The following is a 17,104-nucleotide window of genomic DNA, read 5'->3' on the forward strand; positions in this document are numbered from 1 at the left end:
CTAAGCCACTTGTGTAGGAAAATTTATGTTTGATGGAAACTGGAAAAATGAACTACCTGTAAACACTAAATATGGAAAAATACACACCTGAGGAAAATTTACATGCCAGAAATTGGGTCGTCTTATGGCGAGCACAGCATAGCGGTTAGCTTGTGTTACAAACAAGTAAAAACTATGTCCAACAGATCTGTGATCGAATTCAGGTAATGAACTTACAAAAAGCAAATTGTCTAAGGTTTAGCAGATAGATGAAAATTCACTACCGGTACCGGGTCCAGAACATCTCAGTAAAATATAAATGCCGCCGCGTTTGATAAGACCAGTAGGGGAACAGAGTCGTGAACGCCGAATTTGCATGACAAAACGCCGCTAATGAAGGATCAAGTCTCTATAACAGGACAAAAAGTACATCTCAAAGAAACATCCTAAAACTGTATGGGGATGAGCGGTTCAATAACGATTGTGCAGAATGGACGATAGATTTGGTGTTGCCAATAAAAGAACCCATCCAACTATAGTAGGAGATCATCAACCGTGGTAGCGGCTTTTCAATTATTTCATTGATTTGTGACAAAGCAAAGATTGTCACGAATGATGAGTAAAGTACTTGCATTGTAAACTGCGTACAGAACGACTAATGTGTGCTAGTGATTAATTTGTTATGATCAGTATAAAAACGAATGCTAAATATTTCGCTTAAATGATAAAAAGTGAGGAAAACCATCATTTGCTTATAATTTCTGCTATATAATTTCTGCTATTTCAAAATGTTCTTAAACCAACCTTATGGTGAACTTCCAAGTTCTGCTAGGTTTGATCAGGAATTAGCCGAGAAGTGCAGGCTTATAGTAGCTACGTCTCCTTAATACATTGGCAACCACAAACCATATTGCTACGCACATTGAATCGCCAACACGCGCCTGTAAACAGGCCAGTCCGTCTTTGCCCGTTTGAGCAACAATGTTCATGATCACTACACCAAGAATGGTAGTGACACCAGTAAGCAATCTATCATCACACAATTCTTGATTTCCATATCTCTGGGACGGTAGAATGGCACGCCCATGCCGGATAACTTGGTGACTACGTCACAAGGTGAACAATTTCCTAATGAATTAACATAAGCGTTGACTATTTGCTGATGATGAAATATCGAAATTTATGCTTCCATGTAAAGTGAACAAGATAATCATTTCCCTGCTTAGTGGTAAACACAAAAATATATTTAACGCTTTGGCAATATTTTTCATCCAAGTATTGTTCAGATGGTACATCTTCCCACCAATGACTTTACCTATCAAAACCACTTCATTCCGTCTACTCACAATGCGTCTAGCCTACCATAGTGGCACATTTAATCGTCATGGAGGCCATCACATAAAGCGTAATAGTTATGAAGGTGCATACTCATAAATTCCTAAAACATAAGCGATGAAATTTCCCTACAAATACGTATCCTAAGTTTGTTCCCATTCTAAATTAATCTAATTCATTTAACTAATGCATGGGGGCGAAGCTTGGTGATAAGTCAAGTAATTTGCAGGAGGCGCTATCAGATTGGAAGCTATTTAAATGCAGGAAAGGCAATAGCTTTTGCGAAAACTGCTGTATTGTTAAAGTCAAAGAAATGGTAGCTGACTGAATGGAACTTTATGCGGGAATTTGTCTATTTAGCCTACTTCTCTTCCTTCAAATCCATAAAATCTCGTAACAATGCTCTTCTACAAAATTTTCTTATTCTCTTGAAGTTACTGCCACTAAAACTCTTTTCGATAACATTTTAACCAATTGGTGCTAACTGAGAGCTCCCAAGAAGCCATAGAATGCCTGTAAGAGCTACGCGAATGTATAATAGATCCCACTGGGACAAAACTAACGTCAAAAGTATGCAAGCACTGCAAGTAGCACAGCAAATCACCCGAAGCCATTATGGTCTGAACAAAGTAGAGCAAGAATGCTTTGCGGATAGTTTACTTACAAATTTTGGTCAGAGGGTGGACCAGATGGGCGCAAACAGACCCATATTCAACAGGAATGGAAAGTGAAAGAGCATAGCAGTGATGTAGGTGTGTTCAAAAAACATCACATTATTAAATTGGGTGTTGGTTAATGCGAAAAGTGTTAAAATTGGTTAAACCTAACATCCGCCTGTTAAATTTTACAATTCAATCGCCGACAGCTTTCGTCACAGGCTAAAAATCTATAGGACTCATAAAAATAGCTTTAATCGGTGGTAAAATGTTTTTTTTTTAACGAGATGGTTCGGAAAACTTCATTGTCCCCAAGTGGTGAGTCAAACAACTAACTTGACCTGTGATACAAAATGACCAATGCCACATACGTCACAATTTGGTAAAATCATGATTACTATAGACCCCGTAAAAATGCGCAAATCTGACCTCGTAGTCATCAATCTCATTTGAAAAGTAAAGAAGTTGGCAAATCAGCTTGAGACGGATGAGATAAACTGAATATAGTAATTTTAGGGTGAATAGACGTTGTGTATCAGTGAAACATTCAATCATACTCGGAATCATACAGCGACGACAAGGAATTTTGAGCCCTAACGCGCCCTAATAAAAAGCATACTGACCAAGATGAATAACGTATACTGATAATTTTTCACCCCAAAACGCTTGACCACTTGTTCCACCGACATCGTATTTCGCCTACAACTTTTTCTCGACCCAGTGGTTTTCATGGAGTTTGGAATGCTGTTCGAAGTGGAATTTCGTAGAAGGCCCAAAATGATGCAGTTCAAGTTTTTTACAACAACTCCGCAAGCTTGTAAATTAATGAGGCTTTATTGTCAACTATGATTATAATGTTGTCGTGGTTTACATTCATTTGTGCCATCAAATCGGAACACTTAGATATTGCGTATTACGCCGTTTCCAATGCTAAAACAGGACCGCTTTTACTTGAGAAAACCATCACAAACTTTATGGGCAATTTGTAACTTAAAGTGGCGTTTGAGATGGAGCTATGTAGATTAGCGAATACGTAGTGTGAAAACAAGCTATTTCTTAATTCAACTTCTTTTCATACTTGTCTATCTATTAAAGAAAACCTAGTCGCAGTATTTTGAGGTGAAATAAGGCACTTTACCGAGAGTATAGGGTAGTATTCACGAAATCTTACAAAGGAAGGCTTAACGTAATGACCTCTCTTGGTGTTTTCTGACTCATTCCCAAATAGGCAAAGATGCAGCACGTGACGGCACCACTTGAAATGTTTCAGCAAATCCCGCAGACTAAGTAAAACTATGAGTAACCAAAAAACGGTGTTGGAATTCGGATAGAAGTTGAACACTACCATTCTGGGTCTATTCAAGTAGTAATATCTTAAGGGGCTTATTTTTATGAATGATCACGTCTACTGTCTCTTCGAAAATTGGATACATAACCATACTTAACTTCAAACTAGGTCTTTGCATTGAGTCGCACTAAATAAGTTACCATTTGATTTGTGATTTCCACTAATTATCCGTTTTTAAAAGAATTTCAGTGACGACCGGTAATGACCAACCTTTTACCCAAGAAGGTCAAGTTAAACCACACAATGTATAGTAAGGATTGCTTAAATGAAACTCAATTCTGCTGACGGAGCTTCATTTTAAGCCTCACCTACGCATGAATTTGATAATGCTAACAGAAAATCCCCCACTGGAGTCCCACGGGACTGGTTCTCTCAGCTCGCCCACCGCTGAAGGTATTTATAGCACTACAGGCTTGCAATCACATTTATTAATTGTTCGTTCAGCCTTTCAAAAGCATGAATTTTTTCCAAAAATTCTAAAAACCTCCTATGAAGTGTGTTGTTGATGCTTTCGCTTGCACATTTTGCGCCTGTCAAACACCTTCCTCTGCCAAAAGATAGTAGAAGGAGGCGACACTGTTGATCTAATGGACTCCCTCATCGTAAAACTGCAAAAGGTTGAGTGGATGGTTTGAACTAAAGGGAGTGCTCTACTATTAGATGATGCATCGTAACAGAGAAGGAACCATGCAAAAGGTGCCATAGAAGCCGTATCCAAAAAGACTGTCGGCTGAGGTATTTTTAAGCCATCGTTAATTAGAAGCCGACACTTCCTTATTATTTTCTCCAACTGTGGCATACAATCAACCATTCTTTTGAGCGACTCCTAGAACACAGGTAATAATGCAGATTCTTTAAAATTCTACTCTTAGTTCGTGGCCAATTAAAACATTTAAGAACTTTAGCTTCAAGTATCTTTTTGCAACTGAACCCTAAATCAGCCGTAAGTATGCTTATCTGAGGATACTACGAAAGTAGTTTCAAACGATCCATTGAGGGTAAAAACGTTTAGGCTTATTAAAACAGCGTGCCAATCAAATACTAAAAAGGAATTCAATAAACTAACTCTAAAAGCACCCGATCCTCCCCTGTTTGCCAGTAAGGGAATTATGCTTCAAATCCGTGATTAAGAATTCATTCGAATAAAAAGTCCAGTTGTCCAATATAATTACTCAAAGTTGGTCAAAAATAGTTGTGGCAATTTAGTTAAGTGTCCGAATTTAGTTTTAGCTGTACTTCCAAAAACAAATTAGTGCAGTTTGGCGTACAGGTAACCTCGCCTTCTGATTAAAATGTTTAACAGATAGTTAATATTAACGAATACAATCGCAAAACTGTGAGGTAGAAAAACCTAATGTTATGAACTCCATCACTAATCGTCTCTATAGGAATCTATTGCAATACCCAGACATTGGGATTAATCCAGTGAATATCAAATGGTGTTAACTGCATTAGAATGAGTTGGTTATGTGCTTGAAGGATGCATGCCGATAACTTCAAAGAGCTATCTTTCATTTAGTTTACTAGCGAATCTTTAAGCATGCTTAAGAATTGTGGTGTAATGCGACAAAAAGTTGTCTGAACGTGAGGCGTTCGAGTAGAAGGAGGTAACATCAAGCGAACTGATAGCTTTGGTAATGACCTCAACGTAAATTCATCTGTCATGACATTATAACTGAAAATGAGAACATCCACATTTCTCTGTAAGTGGTGTTGGCAGTGGAGTCTTATTCGCATTTTTCACCTTAAAATTCGCAATATAAAGTCCCTACTAATAGCCTCTGCTTATTGTAAGGTTAAGCTATTTTCCGTATCCTTTATAATGCCAAAGGGATTTAGCCAGAAAGTTTAGGTGATTTTCTCATTGTGAGTCGACATACCCAATGGTAGGAAACAGTGGTCTGTGGAATTCTGCCATGTATCTGATAATTATTTTATAATTAAGAACAAAAAGGATTAAATGCTATTTCTGTATTATTATCATAAGCTGTTAGCAATCCAAACTCACGAATATGGTTGTTTATGAAATGCATCCATCATTATGCCCCCCACAAGTGACTTGATTTAGTATAGGTAGAGGAGTTTTTGGCCGAAAACTTTAATTCTCTTGTCCTAAACATCCATTCTTCAATTCGTACTATGCGAATAATTTAACGTAGCTGTAGGCGGATTTATTGACAGTTTCAGCTTTTGATAAAAAGGTAATTTCCCATTAACACTGAACTATTTATATCAAATCCGTTTATAGAAGGGAAATTTTATCGATGAACTGACTCTACAGTTGAGACTATTTGAGTAGTTAAAAATAAATTATTCATATATTTCTACCAAAGAGAATGGCTGTGTAATACCAGTAGCCCTTAAGCCCCTCCGTATGTCGACAATGCATATTCTGCCCACGTATTACGCCTTCTTTCGTCTTTAGGGAAGACCCGGAACGCTGCAGGCTGGTTTTACCCCAATAGTACGATTGTTATAGTTGTACATTAAATTTGTACTTGCGGTTATTCTACTCACCTAGGACCTCTATCCCCCAAACCAAAAGCACATAACACCTAACCTTTTGTTCAATATGGCCATAAAGTCAATGAAGAAAATTTTAGCCTTGTTTTTTTTCTAATAAAATGGGGATTGTAATGTGTTGAAAGGCGGAAAGGATGAGGTTAATGTGGATATCTGCTCCAGAACGAATTAAATACCGCTAATTGACATCTTTATGCAGACGTCAGTGGCACCAATTCAACTGATCAAAACGATGAACTTCATGCTCTGTTACTACTTTGTCAAAGGTGCCAAAGCTGTTTCCCTAATTATCCTCTTGATAAACAAAATGTACGTTGACAGCCAATGTGTGTTTTCGCCGAAAATATGCGGAAGGTGATATAAATCAAGCAAAATTAAGGTTGTGTATTTTAGATGGTTTATCCTTTCTTCAAAGCACAATTTTGTACGCAAAACCACAGAGACTTGTGAAAATATGTAACCCCGAAGACCACGTACAAAAGATGTTGGGTTGTTCCAGTCATTTTGTTGTGCTTCCACACTAAAAACATTGGTGAAACTATTTAAACAAAGGCCACCGAAACAATCGAAGACCAGGTAAGCGACTTACGAAAATCTACTTAAAGTAGGGACTATTCAAAAGATGTATCATCAGGTCAAGTAAACAAAGCTATACGTCTTGAAACAGGTGAACTCCCCCACTGCTCAGATAGAAGTATCTCCGCAAAACATTTTTATAACTTTGGATAAATGTTAGTGAGGTGTGTAGGCTGATCCTAACCAAGAATTTGCAACGCAAGATTTTCGGAGCAGGGGGGAGGGATCTTGATCAAAATCGCGCATTAAAATAAACATTTTTTAGATGTGTCATATAATATGACTGTATACCCAATGGAGTCGGTCAAAAGGCATAACTATATTTATGTTGACTCACGCAGGCAGAATCGACTATAACATTCACTAACGAGTGCTGATATAAATTACGCAAGTAATTCGTCTAAAGTAGGCAACAAAAGCAGTATAAATAACCCCAAATAATAAAATATTTGAGCAATCTTCTTTTAAAACTCAAACTATTGAGAATTTGCTCACATTTCAATAGACCTACTCTTCAATCCTCACTCCTCATTTCAAACGATCAAACACATGCCCAATAATTCCACTCCAGTGACCTCACGGTGACGGTATGTTTGGTTTCATTGAGATTAAGCTGCCATTTACCCCAATAAAAACAAATATCAATTTAACTAACATTGTGTCAAGTAAAACTAGTATCTTCCGCCCCATTTTTCTTACTTTTAGGTTAAATCCTAGGCCATGAACAAAGTTGGTGAATCTGCTTGCAGATCTTGGAAATTTACAGCCTTTATTTGTGCTTGCCATAAAGTAGTTCTTACAAATCAAATAAGTGGGGCTCTAAGCAGCCGATGCAACTGCAGTCTATTCCGCATGGTAGATGTTGTTGATACTTAGGCGGAGTATAGCACTTGCCTTTATCTGATAGGAGGTGAATTGGTCTGGGAAATGCATTACCGCAGAGTTCACATGATTCTCACGTCACTCCCTCCTGCTTGAATGGAATCACTCGAAAGCATCATTAGCTCCACCTCATTTGAATAAATCTCGACGGGTATCTCAGCATTCATACCTCTATTGAACGGCATTTTTGCTCTTGACACTTCGTTCGATGCATTGAGTAAAGGTTTCTTAAAATGTAGTAAAACTTTAAACAAAATCAAAGGAAGTTATTGACCACTTTCCGGGAAGAGAGTGGTTAAATGAGTGCCTTTAAACCTGTTTGCTGGTAACGCAATGTCATTCGTAGGCTGTCCACTAAAATAGGTCTATTTAAAACTGCACTTTTAACGTTCAATTTATCTAATTCACCACCCAGATGATTCTCCTCAATCACCACTGCGATATTGCCCTATAAAAAAACTATGGTAGCTGGCATCCCGACGCACCTTTGATGAAAGCTATGATCTTGCACTAGGCTTTAATCTGACTTATTTTTGGAAAAAGTTTTCTTGACAGTTTAAGGTCGGGATTGAATGAACTTAACCCACAACCAGATCATCACATTTTTAGGTCATTGTTACTGTCGCCATCTCGAATTCGCGCAGCAGACTGTATGAGCTGCAAATGAGTTAACATTGCTGCCGAAAATGACACATTCAAGAGCCTAGCAAATGAGGCTCAGAAAAGGCGCAAAGGGTTTAAAAGTAGACTTATTAATCGCCTTTGGGATGATAGATTCCATTAGCAAAAAACTCTTTGGTGTGTGGTTATCATCGTGCATTTTATTACCTCTTTTTTATGCATGAAATGTGATAGGCCATCGATCTTGCCTCCTGATGCATGCTGACTTAGAAAGGGCCAAATAGTAACATATTTGTATCTAACTTCCGAGGCGTGCGACAAGAACTTGCGAAGCACCGATTTCATCTTTGTTGAAGTTCATTCCCCTTTTATCTATGTGAAACAATGGTGTGGAATCATTTGAGTCAGGCCAAACGAAAACCTTGAGATTGCTTGATGGATGCATTACTCAAATGCCCTTCATTCGTAACCACCATTTATGACAATTAAGCCTTCAGTTGCACTGCCAAAAGAGGCTGTTCTATATTAGTGGATTATTGCTAGTCAAATCAAGAGCAGCTTAAAGTTACCAGTATTATGTAAAGCCTTTTGTATGAACAATTCGGCAATCAGGTGTTACGTTTTTATCATTTAATTTCAGCTTTCTCGATAATTTGCCAACAATTTTTAGGTTCATGTGATCTCTCCAAATTTTCATCTGCTTATTTATTGTTGGTTAAGAAAGAACGTTAGAAATGGTAAGCATCAGCCAATGCGATCCATTTCGAACATCAAATGAGCTTTGATACTCGGCTAGTTTCTTTGTGAGTGAACTAGATGAAATATTGTAGCAGCATCGAAGTTTACCACATACGACCTTTTAGGTACCGTGGAAGTCTTGGATTCACCATTCCAGTTTTTGTTTGTGCGAATATATTTGAAGTGTACCTTAGCCCGTAAAAATCATGGGAATAATTCTCCACAACTTTCAAGCAATCTTTCAAAGGTCAACCCAGCGGATCTTGTGCCCCGAATCCATCCCCTTCCTCTGTCATTTTACCTGCAGCAGTAGGAAAGCCAGCCTCTCAAAATATTGTCTTGGTTTACGGTGCCGAATTGCTACATGTTCCAGCACGATGCCTCCATTCTAATGTGAATGAAGAGAGCCCGAAATTACGCAATAATTTTATTACTGAAAAGATAGGTAAGCAATCGAGGTGAATGAGGCGCGTTTAAGAGCAAAGAGTGAGAGAGAGAGTCCTTCACTTATTTTAAATGCGCAAAAGACCAAAATAGATACGTATAAGTGGCATTTTGAAGACAAATGAAAAATAAATCTAACATCGCCTTTGTCGAATGCTTCACGAACAGTATGTGAGATATTATCATTGAAGAATAACTAATTCAGGTCAATTGGGGATAAGGGTGAGATGGTGAAAAATCCATTCATTTGTCCAGATGACAACGAGAATGCGTTTACATAGGTACATACATACACGTGTAAGAAAATATATTTGCCAAATGGGTGCCAGAAACGAGGCAAAAGAAATAAAACAAAGGATGCTCAAAATAGCCTACGTAAGTTTTCAATAAACAGACTGGAAGAATCTTCGGATTCGTGAGCAACTAGCCGCCCAGCGGCCTTTTTGGTCTAGGGATTTCGTTGTCTTTACTAGCTCTCTTCTAATATAAGAAAAGGTAACCGTACAGCAAAGCACAAATAAACATCCCAAAAAAAAGAGTCTAACCGCTTTACTGCGGCGGAGGAGGAGGTGGAGGTGGCTGTGGTGGGGGCGGCGGTTGGTACATGCTATAGGTTTCGCTTTGGCTATAGCTGGTATCACTACTGGCGCCGCTCAGCTCGATCTGCTGAAACGATGCTTGACTCTGCAACCCAGAAGCGAGGGCAGACTGCTGGGACTGCTGAGGTGTCAGGGGTTTGCGCAGTTGGTATTTAGCACTGGGTCTCCGTCCGCGCGTGCTCGTACTGGGCCGCGGATTCGTGTGAGTTTTCACGTGGCGCGAGCGTTCATCTGAGCGCGCGAAGCAGCGCTCACAGTACTGACAGGGATAGGGTTTCTCTCCGGTGTGCGTTCGTCTATGCGTAATCAGGTGGTCACTGCGTGTAAAGCCCTTGTCGCAAATATTGCACGTGTACGGTCGGATGTCACTGTGCGTCCGCTGGTGTCTCTTTAGTTCATCTACCCGGGCAAAGCGCTTTTCACAGCCCTCTGCGTTGCAGACAAATTGCTTCTCCCTCGATACAGTTGACGTTGAGGGTGTGGGAAGGCTTCGACGAGGGTGAATAGTGAGGCTAGAGCAACTAGAGCGTCGTATCTCATCAGGAAATTTAAAGGACTCCTGTTTGATGAAGGAGTAGCCTGGTGTCAATGCTTGGCCTGCCGCAGCAGCTGGAGCATGCGCACTACTGCTGCTACTGATTGGTAAGACATCGCAGCAGGAAAGCGTTTGAGGTACACTGACACTACGACGATTGACGAGAACTTCAAACCGATCACAGGATGATGGGGACTGGTCAAAGCTTGCGTGTGTTCCCGGTCGCATTGGCTGCAAAGGTGTATAAACAGGAGTAGAAGTGGGGATATTTGCTGGAAGAAGGGGGGTGTCTGTCTGTAAAACGAGTTGAGGAGTTGTGCTCGATACTCCTATAGAAGGAAGTGAAAATGAGCATTGAAAGTAATAAGGGTTAGAAGATCCGAGTTCCATATAATCGATCGCCTGAGGATAGGAGGCTCGAGCAAAGGGAATTTGGCTTTGAGTCTGCTGTGGATAGCATTGAACACGATGCGTATCGCTCGAAGGATAGGACTCGCGCACTAGTTGCTGGGGGCACGTTTGAGAAATATCGAAACTCTCCGGTCTTTGTGTGACCACTTGAGTGTCTGTCGTTGTCGCGGGGTTCATTGCGGCAGTTGAGGAAGAAGCACCTAGAAAGTGGAAACGAATACATACCAAAAGGTAAGCTCTGTTGGTATTTTACAAAGTAAACTCATTATTTTTCTGATTAGAAAATCTTAGGACTTGAATTTTGAATGTGAAGTGCGTTATTCGGTGCAAAATAACTATAAAAAGTTGACAACCTCTCAAGTTTTATGCTAATATATCAATCCTCTTGTTTAATAGATCATGATGATAATCAAATTTTTAGCATAATTTGGAAACTTCACCGCAAAGAACTCTTTTGAAAAATTAGAAGCTTAACGGAAATTGGGAAAAGCTGCACACTCGTTACACACAGTTGACAAATGTAGCATGCGGGAGCATTGAAGGGTACATCGATGCAGTGCATCGCAAGGAGTACCGAGGCGTGCCGTGCTAGCCGATTGGTTTTCTACCGCCCACGCGAAATTGATCCTCAAATTGAAAGCATACTGTCAGACACAGGATGTTGATATATCTGTTTAGGAAAGTCGTTAAGTCCCAAAAGTCTTCTTTATTTTAATTGTAAGGGGATTACATACTCACACAGGGACTAGGATGGAAGATAGTAGTGACTGGAACCAATTTTAACATTGTGAGCAACAGTGGTGACCTATTCAATTCAATGATAAACCAAGAATGCTACAACCATCAAAATACAATATGAATGCTGTACGATTGTAGCACCATTAGTGACAAAACATCTGTAATTCGAATTCCCTAGCTAATTTACAATGCTGGTAATTCGGCAATTATCGAGACTTCTTTTGTTAATGTTTAGGTGGGAAAGAATACAATTTGCCACGACAATTTAAATAAGGAACACAATCTAACTTTCCAATTAGCGCTTTGTCTGAAGTGAACAAATGAAGTTAATGGCAATTGGACTTCTCTTTCCCTTAAAAACTACCAAATGAAAGGATCAGTGGAAGTGTTGGTAAACGATTTTCCTACCGAATTCTGTGTTGTGGTTACAGCTTTCAAAAGAGATATTATTTGATGATTAATAATAATTACGACCTCGTGAAGTGCGTTCGATGGCGATGACCTGAATACATATTCAGGATGTTGGCTAAAAATTGGGATCGGCGCCTGAAAAGTAGTGTCGCAGATGAATGCGCAAATCGGAAGAGCACTACCTCGCACATCAGCGTTGATTAGACGTCAAGTGCAATTTACTGAGGAATGCAAGGATTTTTTTGAAATAATATTTTTCGACCCAAAGGTAAGAGATACTGGTAGGGTTTCGATCATCTACACCTGCTGGTTTTTTGACAGAATTGCCATACTAAAGGAAGTAGGTAGATATTCCGGGTAGCGCATGTGATATGCGATCCTTGAATATGCTCTCGTGCTGAGTCCTACATTTCTCTTCTCACAATCCAGTAAATTTGGGTGTCTGCGTCTGAAAAAATCACATTACTGTCGGATTTCTTACATATAAGCGACCTTGAAGTTGTTGATTTGCCTGTGAAAGAAGGCAGGCAATGAAGTACGTTAACGACCTTGTAATACATCATGCTTCCATTTTGATAAAATTGTTAGTTAAATATGCATTTGAAATTGTCAAATTAACGAATCAAATGGGAGCGGCTAGCTTATTTACAATACAACTAGCTCACATTAAAGAGCTTGAAATGCTGAGGCTTCTATGACTGTCTTTATAGATCGGAAAGGTAAATCAATTAGGCACTTGTCGGATGACATCGAAATGCAGCATTTACTAAACATCTAAGTCAAATTTTATAATTCGATTTATGTAGATTAAAAAAGCATTTAGTGTTTCAGTGATCTCTTTGGTTCAGGATCCTTGAAAATAAGCAGGATCTGTCGTCCGTAGCTTGAGAGTCACTTAGTGCCCGTTTTGCATTTCATGGGATAATAGCTGTTAAAATGAGAACCCGGCATACATTTTTGCTCTATTCTTTTGCAGACGCCGATTTTATATGGTTGATTTAACACAAAAATACTTTCAAAAAGTAAGCAGAAGTGGTCTGTTTAGAAATAGGACCTTGGAACCTGAGTTTTCCTTTGAAAAAGATGATTGACCACGCGTATGTATTTGGGAAACAGGCCACATCTTTCGTACTTTGAGAGGTCGCGTGAATAAATTTTTTTTCCTGATCTCCATAATGCTTTGTCACCTTACTTTGCTATCGGAGGCGGAATTGCATTCGAATAGGAATACCTTTAAGCACAACTTCAGTCTAAACTATGCATGATAGTCGACAGAGTTAATCACATGAAATTCATGCAATACATATATTATTTATGAAACGCTAGCCACGTTACCGTTTTTGCAATCAGTACTCCAAAAGGCCTTCTGAAGTGGCTAGAAATGCAAAATGCTTAATTGAATGTTTGCCAGACGGTGATTGAGGAGGTTGTTGGGCAACCTCGTGCTGCTACCATAGGAGTTTGAGGTTTTCTACAGTTCCGTTTCCTATTTCATCTATTTGACTGCTTGTTCATCATTTCTGAACGAAAGACTCCACTGGACATGAAACGCTCCCATTAAATTTATATATTCTAAAAAATGTGCCAAACATGATACACAAAGCGCTGTGACTCTAGCTTCTCTGAATAAAGCACAGCTGTGGACATTTTAAAGTAATTTATAAAAGCCACCTCATGAAATGTGTACCATGGAAGATTGTAAAACACAGCGAGCGTTGGTACATACCTCCTTCCTTAAAATAAGCCCGTTATTCCCATTTTGCACACCTTGAATGGACTAGACTGTGTTAAATTCATATTGAACATAGACACTTTAGAAATTCTCTGCTAGTGATATATTTATCAGCATACCAAACGGGTTTTGTTATTTACTTAGAATTACAAAAATAAAATGCCCTCATTATAGTTGAGCAATAGTGCTGTAGCTTTCAACACAAAAACCTAATTTTCATTCCCCAATAATAACGTAGATGGGAGCGACCCACTCAAACTTCATTTTTTTGTTTAAATTCAATATTTGAACCGACGTAAAGACCCACTCGTGACCAAAAATAATAAAAGCACTATCTTTAACTAGTTTCAATTTTCTTAATTACTATTTCGGAAAGAGAAATACTTCCATTAAAAAGGTCTGCGAGCTAAGGCGAACTATCAAATGGAACACGTGCCGGCCCGCCCACGCAAAATCCACAAGGTCAGACGGCAGACAGCACGTCTTGTAGGGATTTAAGTCTTTTCCCCTAACTAAAATACCCTTTTAAGTTCGACTAATATCATATCCGTTTGTATCGTGCTTTAATAAGTCTCACGGACAATTCACCACGTAGTTACAAATACACTTCCGAATTCTGCAGTCTTGGTGAGATCTTAGTAGGAAAAACCAACTGTTAAAGATTTAATGGGCATTGGCAATTGAACATAAATGGTAAAAATAATTCAAAGGTATAAAGGGGGACATATCATAAAGCAAAGAAGAAAACAATATGTTAGTCATTGAGATGAATGAACAAGAGATATGGAGACACTTACTAGGGTCGAATCTAGTATAGGCCATAAGGTCAGCTGACTTGATCGGAGTTGGTGTGTCGAGGTTTTCATAGTGCGAGAAATCGTGGGCGATATCACTGGCAGTGGCGGTAGTTGTTGGTGTGTATCCTGTTTTTATATCAGATAGAGGCGGTGGATCCTGCTCCATGGCCTCTATGTCGTCAAGTTTGGGCTGCACTCCCATCTTCCTTATAAGAAGAGCTTGCGACATATGTGCTTATGCCCTTAAGAATGGCCAACTGCTGTGTTATCATCCTCAAATGCAAGGACCAATGAGGTCTCTCATGTGCACCGCAGCTGTCAGTAACACTAAAATTAGTAGGTAGTCAGACCAATCTGCGATCCACCTCTTGAATCAGCCGGGATGCAGCCATTTAGCTTTGGCTATTACACCCAGTTGTCGTCAAGCTTGTCATTACAACGCACGTGTATGCCGCATGTCAAGGCAGCCAATGGAGAGGACGAATGAAAATTATTCGCTGAGGGTAGCCAATGAGAGAGGCGCGTCTGGACTGGTTGGCACTTTCATAAATGATTTACAAAGGGAGATGAAAATACGTAGCCAATTTTTCCAATGATATTTCTATAATTTTCATGGATTTTATTAAAACATTAGTCTTCTAGGTTTATAAATAGAATAAAGTTCCACACAGAGAAACAATAGGAATTTGATGAATATGCATTGCGTTTTCTATAATTTATATTATCTATTCTTCTGTTAGAACAAGAGGATGGAGACACATTTAGGTTTATTATGTAAAAATAACAGCCGGTATCTTTGTGACTCTTCTGGCAAGCAGATCTAAGTGACGTGGATGGCGTATTTTATGAAGATTAGTGTAGAGGGATAACGAGGGTGAAGCGTTTACAAAACACTATTGAGTGCTGTTGCCGTTATACTAAAAAGAGCATGTAACTAAATGCTTCAAATGAAATTTTGGCAATGTCGTGAGCAATGCTATTCATGTGTAATACTTACAATTATTATTATTTCTCCAGTATGAGTTAAAAAATGGATAATCTACCGCCAAGAATGATTGTTGAATATTCAAGACTGCCACAATTATTTGTGCACCACTTTGACACGTTCTGATTCTAAATGAGAAAACAGTATGTGATTGCACCGTGCAAACCAGGTGAGCAAGAATAGTAGGGTTTTAACTACACGATTGATAATCCATGGGTTGTGCAGCCCCAAAAAAGGGTCTTATAGTAGTCGAGTCCTTTTCGTCACTTTAACTCCTATTTCCTTCCACTTAATTGGCTGTCTACAAATGTGCATAAGAAATGAGTCGCCGAATTCACTCTTCATTTTAACTCATCACTTGTGGATTGTCCGCCTGGCAACCATGCAATAATATTGTTGAATGTTTAAATCTAACTTCAAATTGATTTATTTGAATAAAAAGGGCAATGTTTTTAATGACAGGCGACTTTAACTAATTCGCGGTGGTGAACACTTTAAGGTATATTAACATGAAGATCCAAAATTTGACATATATGTATGTGTATATACGTATTAAAACTCGTCTATGTCGATAATCTCAAATGGCATCCGACGCATACACAAGGTGCAATTGAAACAATTGTTGGGAAGACACCTGAACACACTATAAGTGTGTTTGAGTTGTTACCTCACCTTTCTTCCCACGCATCTGGATTTGTGAGGGAAGTAGGTGATCATTGGCGAATCGTGCACAGGTTCTTGACATGTATTTGGGTATGGGAACAACATAATAAAAGAATCAGAGGCCCAATTAAAGTAGTTCATATATTTGTCAGAATCCATTAAATTACTAATATTAATTAATCACTGATATAAAATTGCTATCAACACGTCCCTGTTCGTTACTTTTGGCTTTGGAATTTCAAACTGGTCATTTATTTTTAGGACACAAGCTTCTTTCAAATCGTCAAATTTAAATTGTGCCCTATTATTTGACGTAGCTTACTCACATTTCAATTACTGTCTAGTTGAATAGACAAATGAGTAGGTAATTATTTTTCATATCTTTAACTGTTTAAAGAATAATTGCAAGTGTAAGGTGTACTTCGCGAAGGCTAGTGCCACTCCGATAACCTAAGGATTACTTTTCGATGTTCTCCACACGAAGCCAACTCTTTCTAACTAAATGCAGTTATTTAGTCAGTCGGGAGATCCAGGACTGAGGATGGCAGTTTGTGCAAAATTTCACCCGCTAAAGTCGATGGACGAGCACAAGGAGAAGTGAGGAAGGCGTGAGCAGACGTACCTAAAGCGCGAGGCTAGCGGTGGTGTCCTGTACGGTCACTATTTTAAGTAGAGCGCGGGGGCGGATAATTTGTGGAATGAAGATGCAAACACAGAAAAGATAAATGAGCAGTCTGTCATAATAAAATTTGGGAGTAGAGGCACTAACAGACGAAACTGTATTATAAGTAAGGCACGACTACATAGGTTTGGTAATCGTACATATTGTTAAAAACCACATAAAATGATGAGTTCCATAAAAAAAGTGAAAATTTAACATTATCTGATGGCATTGCTTGCCAAAACCTCCATTTATGTATGCTTTTCGATGGTTAAAATGCATTAACGAAGGCTAAATGTCTCCGCTACAGCAGCACTCTGTCCTCCGCTTTCTTGCCCTCTCCCAAAGCTCGGTTCTTACATAACACAAGACAACTTCAATTGTGCTACAAGGCAGCAGTTTCAATCAGCAAAAACCGCTATTTAATGCGTCGATTAAAAATTTTATAGGCTGATATTCTCATTCGAGTT

At 39.0% G+C, this 17,104-nt stretch overlaps 2 protein-coding genes across 2 annotated transcripts; both read right to left on the reverse strand. All coding sequences in view use genetic code 11, as the record gives it.

The window, feature by feature from the left end:
• On the reverse strand, positions 1-1,274 carry EGR_00853 (hypothetical protein; the record flags this gene model as incomplete). The annotated part of the gene is made up of 2 exons (XM_024490102.1): positions 1-230; positions 1,121-1,274. 2 exons carry the CDS (start codon positions 1,272-1,274, stop codon positions 1-3), a joined length of 384 nt encoding a protein of 127 aa, XP_024355505.1.
• Positions 1,275-9,651: 8,377 nt separating this feature from the next.
• Positions 9,652-14,554, reverse strand: EGR_00854 (Early growth response protein; the record flags this gene model as incomplete). Its single annotated transcript, XM_024490103.1, has 2 exons — positions 9,652-10,847; positions 14,326-14,554. 2 exons carry the CDS (start codon positions 14,552-14,554, stop codon positions 9,652-9,654), a joined length of 1,425 nt encoding a protein of 474 aa, XP_024355506.1.
• Positions 14,555-17,104: the final 2,550 nt, after the last annotated feature.

Source organism: Echinococcus granulosus, assembly GCF_000524195.1.
Source record: "Echinococcus granulosus chromosome Unknown EG_S00003, whole genome shotgun sequence".
Taxonomy (NCBI): Eukaryota; Metazoa; Platyhelminthes; class Cestoda; order Cyclophyllidea; family Taeniidae; genus Echinococcus; species Echinococcus granulosus.